This window comes from Bactrocera dorsalis, chromosome 3, assembly GCF_023373825.1.
Source record: "Bactrocera dorsalis isolate Fly_Bdor chromosome 3, ASM2337382v1, whole genome shotgun sequence".
Lineage (NCBI taxonomy): Eukaryota > Metazoa > Arthropoda > Insecta > Diptera > Tephritidae > Bactrocera > Bactrocera dorsalis.
The window spans coordinates 14,512,311-14,526,136 of NC_064305.1; the positions used below are offsets into that span (position 1 = coordinate 14,512,311).

The 13,826-nt window shown below is 34.0% G+C and overlaps 1 protein-coding gene across 1 annotated transcript in view; it reads left to right on the top strand.

Moving 5' to 3' along the window:
• LOC105222673 (DNA fragmentation factor subunit alpha) overlaps positions 1 to 7,837 on the top strand; it is a 96,568-nt gene extending 88,731 nt beyond the window's left edge. The window contains exon 4 of the mRNA XM_011200091.4: positions 6,602 to 7,837. Coding sequence (XP_011198393.1) covers positions 6,602 to 7,112 — 511 coding nt within the window. The 3' untranslated portion in view covers positions 7,113 to 7,837. The remainder of the gene's footprint in view (positions 1 to 6,601) is intronic.
• The last annotated feature ends 5,989 nt before the right edge of the window (positions 7,838 to 13,826 follow it).

Here is a 13,826-nt window from a genome sequence, read left to right on the forward strand (position 1 = left end):
GCTTGTATTTTTATTGAAAGTAGCAACAGTTATGACACTGATATTATTTTTAAATAAGTGGCAACTCTTTTCAAAAATATTTCTACCTGAAAGCTTGCTTAAATCTTCTTTATAAATTATTGTTTTTGAAATGCACCAACAACAGTTCCGACATTATTATAATTTTTAAACAAGTGGCAACTCTTTTCTAAAATATTTCTGCCTGAAAATTTTCTAAAATCTGGTAAATAAAGAATTGTGATGTTTAATATACTTTATCAACATTTAACGATTTCTTTAAAAAATATAAACTAGTGGCAACACTTGAGCAATATTTGTATTTGAAAGCTTTCTCAAAAGTGTTTTTTTAATTTTATTTATCTTGTAGACTTTATATATTTATATTTTTAAAATAGATGGCAACCTTGTTTTCAAAATTTTTATACAGGTGGCAGCACTATTAAAAATATATGCTACACCACACTTTCCTATATTTTAAAATCAACATGGTGCGTTTTGTTTACTTATACAATATTATTACTGCTTTTGACTTAAAAATTTTTACAAAAAACATGGCAACCCCCTTTTCGTCTCTTTCGGGAAAGTCAAAAAAGACTTCTTGTGAATAAAAACAATAAATTTTGCATCCATTTATCTTCTATATAATATGAAGGACAAAATAATACCCCTATTTAAGAGAAGAGACTATTCTTCTTAGAAGAAATAAGAGAAGAGTTAGAAATATTCTTAAGGTCTCGAATAGGGATGCCTCTCATGAATATTTTCGCATTTCCAAGCAAATCCCAAACTGCAAATCAGCGAATATTTCACTCTAGCATCCGGATCATTGCTACTTTTGGCTCACCCTCGTATAACCAGCGACCCATTGCTGCATATACACGTACCGTAATGGGTGGTTTTCCTACGCTGTTAAATGCAAAAATACCGTTAAATTAATGGTTTTCTCCGGTGGCTGCGTTCACGTGCTTTTAAATTGCTCACATAAAAAACACACTCACACACGTACACAAAACATCGTCTTTAAATATGCGTTTTTGTATTTCTCTTTTGCTTGCTGCATCGCTGCTTTTTGCTTATAATGTGTGGTTTGAAAATTTAAAAAATTTCACAAGAAAACACCGTTAATCGGTGGTGCATGATTGGCTGTTGCGGTTCGCTCAAAACCGGCGGTGTGTGAAAGTGGGAAATATTTTGCTGAAACGTTCATTTTGAATGACGTTAATGAGTTTTTGTGCTGCGTAACGGTTTTTGGTATTGAAAATTGAGAAAGCTTTTTTATGTGAAGATGTCAGCACTAAAAGTTGCAAGTTTATGGTGATGTTAGAACATGCATATATTAAAGTCAATTAGCTTTTATGCGATATATTTTTAGAAATAGATATTAGAGAAAATAAGATCGTGTCTTGGGGTTGCATATCACAGTTACTACTGTTGAAATATTCTAGATCTAAGCCTCATAAATGTTGAAATGCGTGAATACAAAAAGCTTGCTGATAGGAATAATGCTCGAAAATTCTATGAAAAGATACGGCGACTAATAGAAGGTCGCAAGATCGTACCATACTCTTCTAGAATCCCGAGAGGCGATCAAGCGACTGACTTCTCCAGCCTGTTGAATGGCAGTGAAAGCATAACATCTATAGATGGAGAACCTGATTCCCTCAACGATGACGATAGAGCAGTTATTCCATTGCCTGACCCTGACCCTGAAGAAGTTCTAGTAGCAATTACTCCTGCGGTTTCAGAAAAGGCGACTGCATAATGTGCGGCTTCTTTAACCTACTGCTTGTCAAAACAATTCAAGCTGCAGAGCTGAATAGAGAAGGTACTATATTCTATAAGAGTGTACAACTGCTGGCGTACGCCGATAACGTCGATATCATTGGCCATAAAAAACGCTCCGTTAGTTATGGTTTCTCTAAGTTGGGTAAAGAAGCGAAGTAAATGGATCTGGTCGTAAACGAGGGCTGAACGAAATATCTCCTGTCATCAAATAAACAGTCTTCGCACGTCTCTATTGAGAGTCATAAGTTATCATCAAAATCATCTAACTGCAGGTCCAGTATATGTGCTGTTTCTACGTAGTCGGACCATATGGAGAATATGAGATTAATTGGTGATGGAAAAATCTGGTTAAGGTCATCCAGAGGCCCAATGCACGCTGGAAATATATATGGTATATCGGGTTCGATTCTGCATAAGTAGGAGTTTAACTTGGATAGATATGGAAGTAAAGTAAGGATCACTTCAGGTTCTCTTGGCAAGTCGAGCTCTTCGTCTGCTTTGATTAGTGTTTTAGCTCCAAGCACGCCAACACCTGGGAGGTAGCCGATGAAGGTGTTAATGGTTCCGCTCTAAATGGCGGTCAATGTGTGTCTGAAGTTAGTTGCGTCCGTAGTCTGGTCTGTGTATACTAAAATGTCGTAAACAAGGAATGACCACTTTATGTGACTTATGTGAGGTGATATTAAGGTCCAGATCCTTCGTCTAGACGATAAAGTCGCTGGGGGGGAGTGTTAAGCTCTTTGCAGAGAAGAAGCGGCAAAGGTCGCAGATATAACTGTTTAGTTTAGAACAAATGACAACAAATTATTACAAATTAGAACAAATGATGGAAATTTCCTCATGTGGTTGGTTGGGGATAATTGTCTACCACTCAGATCAGACCTTTATGGTTCACCTGCTCAGTAGATGTTTTGTCATTTCTGTGGTTGAAACTGTGACTCTTGACAGTAATTGTCAAGATCTATTCTTACCGTTGTGAAGAGACAAAACTAGTTAACATTTATCGCCTTCAAATATGGTACCATCGATCGTTTCTTTATATTTTCTTTTTGTTTTGACAAAATATACCCGAATCAGGTCATACAAACGACAGCCCAAACAGTGGTTTTATGTTATTTAATGCCGTTTTGTGGATCTCGAATGCGTTGTTAACTTATCGAATACAAATATAAAGCTTCACCGCTTCGAATCATCATTTTGGTGTGAGGCAACTCACTTACTGGCCAACAAAAATATGCCCAGGCTTTTAATTTATATTTCTTAAAATAACCGCTACTTTAATGGCAAGTCTGAAACTGAAGTTAATAGAGAATTCGCGACCCACCCGTAAAAAAGCTCAGTATACCTCTCTGCTAACGGCTTCTACCCATCCACAACTCTCTCGCAGTTATGTGGGCATAGAAAAAGCCGTCAAAGTTTGGCTTGGTACTCCATTATTCAAAGGATCAGGTATAAAGTCCTTTAGGATTTGGTTTGGCGACTCCATGCTACCACGGATCTCGTACGAAGTTAAAGGCGTGAGGATTTCCGAATGTTCAGACATGTGTTCGTTTGGAGACTCAGATACTCTGATTCTGGTAGTAACTTTAGCGGCCATATGTACTTCTATCGACAAAATCTATGATGAGCGATGCTCGTTAAATCTCTCGAGTCTACTTGCAAATATGGTCCCTTTTTTTTGTCCCCAATATCCAAATTTATAAATCTCCGCTCATTTTCCTGAGCCTACCTCAAATTCTAAAGAGACCTTCTCTAATTTCTTGTTTTCAGAAATCTATTAATAATCTTTACACAGAATTTGGTATATTAAGTTTGCCACGAAATTTCGAAGGTAGACCCTACATTAATCATCAATGTGACGATCTGAGCGGACTTATTTATACCTGTCAGTCTGTATGCACACGCAAAAGTCTATTAGTTTTCGAGATTTCGATTTGAAATTAATTTTTCCATTTCTCGCTTCCTTTTCATTTCAAGTATCTATGCCTATTTCGAAACCGCTGATATAATAATAATAATAATAATAATAATAATAATAATAATAATAATACCCAACGGTTACCCTCCTCCCGACCAACCGACGCGAGGGGCGCAATCCGCGAACGAGCGGAATTAGCCGAGTCATAAAAGGCAAGAGAGTTTTAAGCGTTGCGATCTTAAGCTGCTCAGCTACAGAAACAAAAATTTCAACAGCCAAAATTAAGAATTAAATTAAAGTTTATAATTTTACTTGTTAAGAGTAGCTAAAATAATTTTTTTAATTGTAAAAAGTGAGTCTGTTAAATCAAATGTGCTGGAATGAAAATTGAAATCATGACATATACCGCGGAATGGTTCGTTTAACTCAAAATTTGTTCTAGAAAATTTTAAAAGTAAGGGTCTAAACTGCCTGGTAGAGCGAGCAGGGACGTTAAAATTAATATCAGATAAGAGAGATGGGCTACAGACTGACCCATTCACGAGTTTTACAAGAAATATTATACCAAGCATCTCCCTACGACTAGCGAGTGTCGGGAGATTTATAAGTTTTAAACGGTTGGTGTAAGGGGGAAGATTTAAACTGGAATTCCAATTCAAATGATTTAAGGCAAAAAGTAAGAATTGTGTTTGAACTGACTCTAACTTATCCGAATGGACTTGGTAACCAGGGTTCCATACCACAGAAGCATACTCTAATATAGGCCTCACCAGAGATGTAAAAAGAATTTTTGTGGTAAGCGGATCTCTAAATTCTTTAGACCAACGTTTAACAAAACTAAGAGCGCCTTTAGCTTTAAAAACCGTGGAAGATACGTGAAGATTAAAATTGAGTTTGGGGTCCATAGTTACTCCCAGATCAACAAAACTACATACTTGCTCCAACCTAAAGTTTTGTATTGTGTATGAAGTTGGGTCTACAGATCTACGTGAAAAGCACATTGTTTTACATTTTTTAAGGTTCAATGGACGTTTTACATCGTCAGCATATAATAAGACTTTTGAAAACTTAACAACAGATGATATGTCATTAATAAATAACAAGAACAAAATTGGACCAAGATGGCTACCTTGTGGAACGCCTGAAGGAACAATGATTATGTCAGAAAAAGTATCGTTAAATAAGACTTGTTGAATTCTATTGCTAATATAAGAAGCAACCCATTTTAGAAATATTGGTTGAAAACCGAGAAGATCAAGTTTATTCAAAAGAATTGAATGGTTTACTTTATCAAACGCTTTATTGAAATCTGTGTATATAACATCAGTATTCTTATTCTCCCTAAAGCCAGCAGATACATGTGATACAAATTCAAGCAAGTTAGTTATAGTAGATTTACTCTTTACGAAAACCGTGCTGAGAACAAGAAATTAGTGGAGAGATCCGGAAGGTTATGTCGTCTGTTATAATTGCTTCAAAAAGTTTAGGTATTGTAGACAACTTTGCTATTCCCCTATAGTTTTCAATAGATGACCTAAATCCACTCTTATGTAAAGGAATTATAAATGACTTTTTCCATATGGGTGGAAATAAGCCTTGCATAAGAGATGAGTTAAATAGTTTTGTTAGGGGTTGGTATACATATTTGGCACATTTCTTAAGAAAGCATGAGGGAATCATATCTGGGCTATAATTGTATGATTGTTCTAACATGTTCAACTGATATAAGACGTCTTCTTCGGAAATGGTAGGCGCATTAATGACAGAAATCGGACATAACTTGTGCTGATGCGGAACTACTGGACTACTATAGGATAGAGTTGTCATATAAATTGAACGATCGAAATCAAGTGCTTGTATGGAAAATTTCTTTAATTGATGAGGTATCTTCACCAAAATCGGCATGGGTTTTTATCTGAGATAGTGGTGTTATCTTCGAAGATATGGCTTAGATCGGACTAATATATCGTATAGCTACCATACAAACTGAAGGATCGGAATCAAGTGCTTGTATGGACAATTTTTATATTTGAAGAGATATCTTCACGAAATTTAGCATGGGTTGTTGTCTCAGATAGTAGTGCCATTTTCGCAGAAACTATTTAAATCGGACCTCGATAGCGTATAGCTGCCATACAAACTGAAAAATCGGAATCAAGTGCTTGTATGGAAAATTTTTTTGTTTAGCAAGATATCTTCACGAAATTTGACACATATTACTTTCCAACACAATGCTACAAAGTATAAAGATATTATACAGATCGGATCACTAAAGCATATAGCTGTCGTGCAAATTGACCGTTCAAAATTAAATTCTTGTATAGAAAGATGTTTTTTTTCGAGATATCTGCACGAACTATGCCATGGCTTGTTGTTCAAGATGATGCTGCAAATTTCGAAAATATTCTTTAGATCGGACGACTATAGCATAGAGGAGGTCATCTCAAATATCATAAATGCATTGCTTTCGTTATATTTTCGTAACTAGTTACATTACTTTCTTGTTGTTGTAATGTAAAAAAATTGTTTTTGTAATCTGTGCTTTCATTACACTCATGTGCTAATTATATATTGAGTTAAAATGCATTATACTCATGTGCTAATTATATATTGAGTTAAAACTCACGACCATTGAGTACATAAAATAAATGCCAACGCAGTTACCAAGCTGACAGCAGTTAACCTTTTGGCGCTATTAACGAAATATCAAAGGTTTTAGAAAAGAGTTAATGATTTTTTCTTATAAATTGCATTCTCAATCAATCAGCTGCCTGCTATTATGTACTCAATAGTTTCACTCATACTTTCACTCACACGCTGAGCATTTTACTGTTTAATGTAGAGTATAATCTTTAATATTTCGTGTATTTTGTTTTGTGCTTTTTCTCTCCACTGCAGACCATTGTGTGCAAAGCGAAACGCTGAGGACCGAATTAACCTGTTAAAATTGCTGCGCGAGGGCGCCATCTTTTGCTCCGAACGTTATCCGGAGGATGCGGAGGCCATCGACATGGAGATTAGCAGGCAATTGAATATGGATGTGGCGCAAACCACAACCACGGTGACAACTAATACAAATACAACAACAACAATTACAGCGAATACAACCACAGTTAATATTGGCGTATTAACAGCACAACAACAGCAGCAACAACAACAACACCAGCAACTACAACAGACTATTACAACAAACAAGACAATCGAACAAGTGCAAAGTGTGGCGGCAGCGGCGGTGGCGGCGGCAGCAGCTCAACGCCGCGCAACAATGGAGGCGCAAATGACGTCGGTGGATGTGGTGACCATTGTGGAGACACATGCGGCAGCAACAACAAACACACAGAATAATAATAATCAGCAGAAGATGACAACCGCCGGCAGCAACAACAATAACAAAACAAACGATATTTGACTACCGATTTTTAGTAGCATAACTTGAAATTTAGAGAGCGTTTACAAGGAGAAGGGTTAAGAGCACCGGAGCAGTGGAGAGAGCAGCGCCACATTGTGGCTATTAACAGTTGCCACGTAACAACAAATTGGCGTTGCAATCAGTTATGCATTGGTTGTAATATTTACAGTTAACTTGCGTATTTTGTGTATATGTATGCTGCTACAACAATAAAAACAAAAAAATACAAGAAATTAAAGTAATTTTTTGATGCCGGTGTAAGCGTAAAGCATAACTGTATAACTAAAAAACAAAATTTACAAACACTTTGAGACGCGACGCGATCAGTCACGAACCATCTTTAGCTATAGTTAAGTGCTTATGTGCGTAGTATAGATGTGACACTCAAAAATCATGAGCCGTTAGCCGAGTGAAGCATAAATATAGATGAAAGACATAACGAAAAAGCTCACTAACGAATTAAATTTACGGCGCTAGTACAAGTATATATGTCAGTTAGCATGTAGCTCATAGTGTAAGCAGCACTTATTTTTTTTAGCTTTTTCACAAAAAAAAACTCACTCATAGAAAAAAAAAACACTCACGCATTATAATTGAAATTCACAGTCACCCATTAAAGTGTAGCACATTGGCAACGCGCACCGTTATGCACACATTTCACTCAGCTTACGCGCACAAAATTACTCATGAAATCACTCAATTTGCAATGTTTTGAGTTAAAATTGTTTTTAAAGCGTATATATGAATTCTTTTTTATTTGGGGGCTTCTAACGGGTTTGAAACCATTTTTTTTTTTACAACTCAACTTTTTCGTTTCTGAGTGGTTTAGTAAAATATGAGTTTTATTATTAAAATTGCTCAATTTTTGAGAAATATTCAAATTTATGTGTACATTTCACTCGCCGTACTCATTTAATCAAGCATTTATTTGAACTTCAATGAAACCATATTTCTACTCATCATCATATTTTTGCTCATTATGTCACTCAATTTTATTTGAATTCTTGTAAAAGTTAAACATTTTTTTTATTACATCTCAACTCTTTTCATGTCTGAGTAGCTTAGTAAAAACTGAGCTTTATTCCGAAAATTACTCAAGTATTGAGAAGTATTCACATTTATGTGCACATTTCACTCAACGTACTCATTTAATCATGCATTTATTTGAACTTCAATGAGAGCACATTTCTACTCATCATCATATTTTTGCTCATTGTGTTACTCAATTTAAAATTAAAAAAATAAAAGTATTTGCTCATTGAGTCACTTAATTTAAAACAGAGTATTAGTGTTCCGATCACATTTCACTCAAGATATCATTCACACAATAATTTATTTTGAGCTTTTAGAAAAATAAACTGTTTACTCGCCATCAGCACATTGAGTCACTTATCACATTGAGTCACTCATTTGGTATGTATAACCTTATAAAAAAATTAATTTTGGAAGAAATATTTCGAACATATTTTAACGTTATTTTAGACTCAACATATTTGATAACGATATCGTTAAGTATTTCTTTTTAATAATTGAGACGCTTTTATTTTAATTAATTTAATGAGCGAAAATTGTTCAGCTTATATTTAATAACAAAACTAGTTTACCATATTTTAATATTGCGAAACAGTAAGTACCTTATTTAGATTCACAATTTCATTATTATCATTGCCTTTGTGAAATCACTCAAAAATTTATTTCACTCAAGTGTTTTATAACCTGCTAACATTTAATTTAAGTAATTATTTTAAATGATTTAATCGTAAAATATATTTGATTTCAATACTTCACTTCATCTGCTACATATAACATAGAGATATTACTCAAAAATTACTCAATTGTATTCTTTTTAGTGTTTATAACATGCTAGAATCCAAGTAAAGATATAAGTTTGTTTGATTTTATAGTAAAAAAATATTTTAATTATAATAACTCACTTCATCTGCTACATATAACCGAGTTAATTCTATATCTAGAGATCTCACTCAAAAATCACTCAAGTGTTTTATTTAAAAATTAAAAATATTGCAAAGAGTTGATATTTAATAGTAAAATTTTTGAACTTATAGTAATTTATATAAATTTTTATTGAAAAACTCGAGCTTAATTACACTAAAAAAATTTTTTTCTGCCTTTTTACGCCCATTTAAAAATCTTTTAATTTTTAAATCAAAGTTTAGCATTACCAATATACATATATGATTTTTAAAATAATTTTTCATATTAAAATTTAATATTATCTGCTTCTTATTTTAAAACTCACTCAATTCTCATTCAAAAATCACTCAAGTATTTTATTTCAAAAATAAAAATATTAAAATGAATTGTTATTATTATGACTTAACATTGCTGATATCACTCAATTTTTAGAATTAATTGAGCAATTTTGAAAAATTCGCTCTGCATTAAGCTAAACTAACTTTTTTCAGCTTTAACACTCTTTCTGAAATCCATACCCAACTTATTCAAGGCTGAATACTATATCTACGAACTTCTAAAATAATTTTTCATAATTAAAATGTTTATTTAATTTTATTGCTTATAATTTACAAAACTCACTTAACTTTTACTCAAAAGTCACTCAATAATTTTTTTGAAAATTAAGTTTGTTGCAATGATTTTACATTATGAAGACGCTGCATTGCTGAAATCACTCAATTCATATACTCTATGGAGACATTTAATATTTCTTACATTTTACTCTTCATTGATGTCACTCATTTTATTATTTTTTTGTTTTTTTAGTTTACAAACTCACTCAATTTTAAGTAAGTTATTATAGTATCATAATACGTATTTTAAATCTTAATATTCTCATTGAATGTCACAATACACACATACACATTTCCTACACATTTATCTCTACTCATCATCGATGTCACTCAAAAAAATAATACTCATTATTGAACGTTGTGAATGATAGTATGCAAGCATTTTAATGTTAACTGTTTATGACGTAAGGTAAGTAACGTAAAAATACCGTAAAGCAAACTGAAAGTAAATAAAACCAAAGAGAAAAAGAGCATCACAATGTTAACAATGAGCGTAACATAGAAACTCAACCAAAAGAGTAAAATGCAACTTGATGCCATAGATTTTACAATTTTACAAACTATATGTACTTACAACTAACCCGCAGCTATCGACGATTAACATTTAGATATACATACACATAACAGTGCATAATTACAAGTATGCAACTCCAAATTCATGCAACCCTGTGGCAATTAGATACTAACTCTCTACAAATTAGATAATACTTACAGCAAAATAGAAAAGAAAAATGCAAAAATGCTGAGGCAAAACAGCAAAACATATTAATATACAAAAAGTCATATGAAAAGAGACGGCAATAATTATTCCATATATTCAAATCGCATTCAAAACTTAATAAACACTCTAGTTACTCAAACTATACTAAGGAATTTTTCCAGAAAGATATAAAAATATGTCGGTAAAGTGCACGTAATCATTATGAGCGACACGCCCTTGCTTCGAAAGCATACGAAGCCGACACTGTCGGTTGCCTAAATGAGGCAGAACAGCACTGTCAAATAAAAGCAGTCGAATAAAGTACATAAGTTAGCCTAACCATTAAGTTAGATGTCTGTAAACGAAAGTTAACGTAACGTAAAAGTTAAAGGAAAACAGGAATTAAGCAAAAACAAAAGGAAAACAAACGCAAAACAATTATACATATACAAAACATAAAGAGATAAAAACAAAAACAGATTATATCAATGAAAACGGATTAGAAGCATAAGTAAGCTTAGTAAGTTCTGCTGTAGATGACGAAGGCGCTTTCTGTTGCAGCTTTTAGATTGAAAAAAGTCATAATAAATAAAAATATATATTGTGAACCGATATATTATGATATGAGTACGGTAAGCAAGCGTAGCAGACGTAAAAATTAAACTGGCAAAATATGATTAATAATGATTTTCGTAGTATTGCAACAACATCTTAAAGGCCGTTTTATAATGTCTGATTAACAATCAAATATCCGTTAAGTTTTGGTTAACTAACCAATACTCCTACTTTTGGTTAAGAACCTTTCTTTAACCAAAACCTAAGTGATATATGGCCGTTAACCAGATATAAAAAAAATGATTATCTGTCAGTTAAGTACTGATTTACTTAACCAATACTTCTACTTTCGGTAAAGCATCTCTTTTTAACCAGAACATAACTGACTATTGACTCCTAACCAGATATTGAGAAAACGGCCATCTGTCAGCTAAGTACTGGATAACTCCTGCTTTCGGTAAAGCACCTTTCTTTAACAAGAACCTATCTGACAGCTGGCCAACTATCAGTTAAGTTCTGGTTAACTTAATCAAGACTCCTTCTTTCAGTAAAGCATCTCTGTTATTGAGAAAACCGTCATCTGTCAGTTAAATGCTGGTTAGCTTAATCAACCTCCTGTTTTCTGTTAAGAATCTTCCTTTAACAAGAACCTAATTGACAGGCAGTTGCTAACCAGACATTGAAAAAACGGCGCTTAGTGGGTTTACAGTTAAAATGGACAAGTGAAACACAGCGTGACACAAACTATTCATTCTATATTTTGCTATATTTGTAATGCTATGAAAAATGCGCCTTTGAAGCCACGAATAGACCAGTTCGGTTCTTTGCGGTACCAAATGGAGATTAGTTGCAAGGTCCAAGAGGAGTAATCATCTTTTAGGATGTCTGCGCTTGGTGTGAATTTAACAGACTCTGTGACCTCACTATCGATACCTCCTCCAGACGTTTTGTGCATCCTTCTCGATCTGTCAGCCCCCAAACACAGTTAAAAAAAATTTTAGACAAAACTAATTTTTTCTACTCGCCATAATTTTCTTCAGGGGTGATATATTGATTATAGCGATTCTCCACTTTTTCGATACCATTTTATAGCACTATTTATGCTTTGTTTCCAAATATGCCTCAGTTTCGGCGAAAACTTTTTCCCAGCGAGCATTCTTTTGAGATGGCGATAGTCGATAAGGGCCACCGTTTTGACTCAATTGAGGATATAAAAGCTGAATCGAAGAAGGCTCTGATGGCCATCACGACGAAGGATTTTTCCAAGTGCTATGATGACTGAAAATTCGTTGGCATAAGTGTATTGAAGGGCGAGGGGATTACTTTGAAGCTCATGAAATGGACAAAATTCACCTTTCAATTTGATCATTCACCTTTCAATTTGATCACATTAGTACTTCTGACAGGCTTTTTCATGAAGCTTTAGACATTTAACTTTAACCAGTGTGAAAATCTTTCTCTAACAACTTGACTTTACGGTCATCCGAAGTTATTTTGTGGAAATGAAGAAGCTTTGTTTCAATCTTCGTCACATATCGACGTAAAAACTCGGATGTATCGCGCTTGAACATCTCCAAACACTGCTTTAAATCATCAATTCGACGTGTTTTTTGGTCAAAAGTGTGCTCGCCCAGCCGCCTTTACACAGAGCTTTCTTATACCCACATATTCGAGAATGATATGATTTACACGTTCAGTTGATATCTATAGAGTATCCGATATCTCGAACAACTTCACTATGCGATCATCCAAAATGATTTTGTTGACTTTTTTGTTCGTCGGTAACAACCTCTTTTTGGAGTTCACTGCGTTCACCGTCTTCGGTGCTCATATCACTACGTCTAAACTTAGCATATGACTCCTTGATGGCTGATTTTCCTGGAGCAGTGTCCGGAAACTAGTCGAGAAGACAAGTTTTTGCTTCAATTGTATTTTTTCCCTTCAAAAAGCTAAGATATTGCAACAACAATTTCTTTTTATAAATTTTTTCACAATAACAAAAGTTACTTCACTCAAACTGTTGTAATTCACAAACTAATGATCTGACTGCTCTCAAATTGATACTGACGCGTTTGGAAGGTTAGTTCTTACTAAACGTTATATAGAGATTGTTATGTGTGAGGCCAGAGGACCTGTTAAAATACCAAAATTTAAGAAAAAATTCCTGTAAAACTTATTAAATTACATTTTTGCATTTAAATACTAGAGTTTAGGCGTGCAGCTAGAGACAGAGTATACACAAATTAATTACATCAATTGTCATCCTCTCTCGTGCTAAAAAAGTGTGCGTCTAGCCACCTGTCACTCAAATGTAGCTATGACAACTCGGCACGTGGCCATATTTTTCAAGGTCTTTGTAAACAAAGTAATTAATTTTATTGCATAAACTTGAAATATTCAGCATAACTGTAGATTATGGGGCATGCGCTTTGGCGGCCTGCTAAGTCCCAAGTGCAGACGGGTTCGTGTGTTGGATTAATTGGATTTTAGAACAGCTGTCAACGTAGATTACATACGTGACATGCACTTAATTATACTTGGTTAGCTAAGAATAGTGTGTGAACTGCCAATAATTGTTTACAACGGTGCTACGGGAAGGGGTGGTAATATGCTGGCGTTACGAGTTTGAGGTTAGGAGTAGTTAATAATAAAACATCAACGAAAATTTGAGGTTAGTTGAGCAGCAGTCTGTCAGTGGTCCATTTGTGTCTTGATTTGTGGGATAATTTAAAAGCATTATAGATGAGATTTTGTATTGGAAAATGTGGAAAAATAGTCACAATAATTTTTTTAAGTGTTAAATAAAAAAAAAAAAATAATTTAAATCATTTAAAAATGCCAAGTAAACCTTTGACACAACAAATAACACCCCAAAAGCTGCCGTCAAAAATTGAAAACTAAACTTGCAGA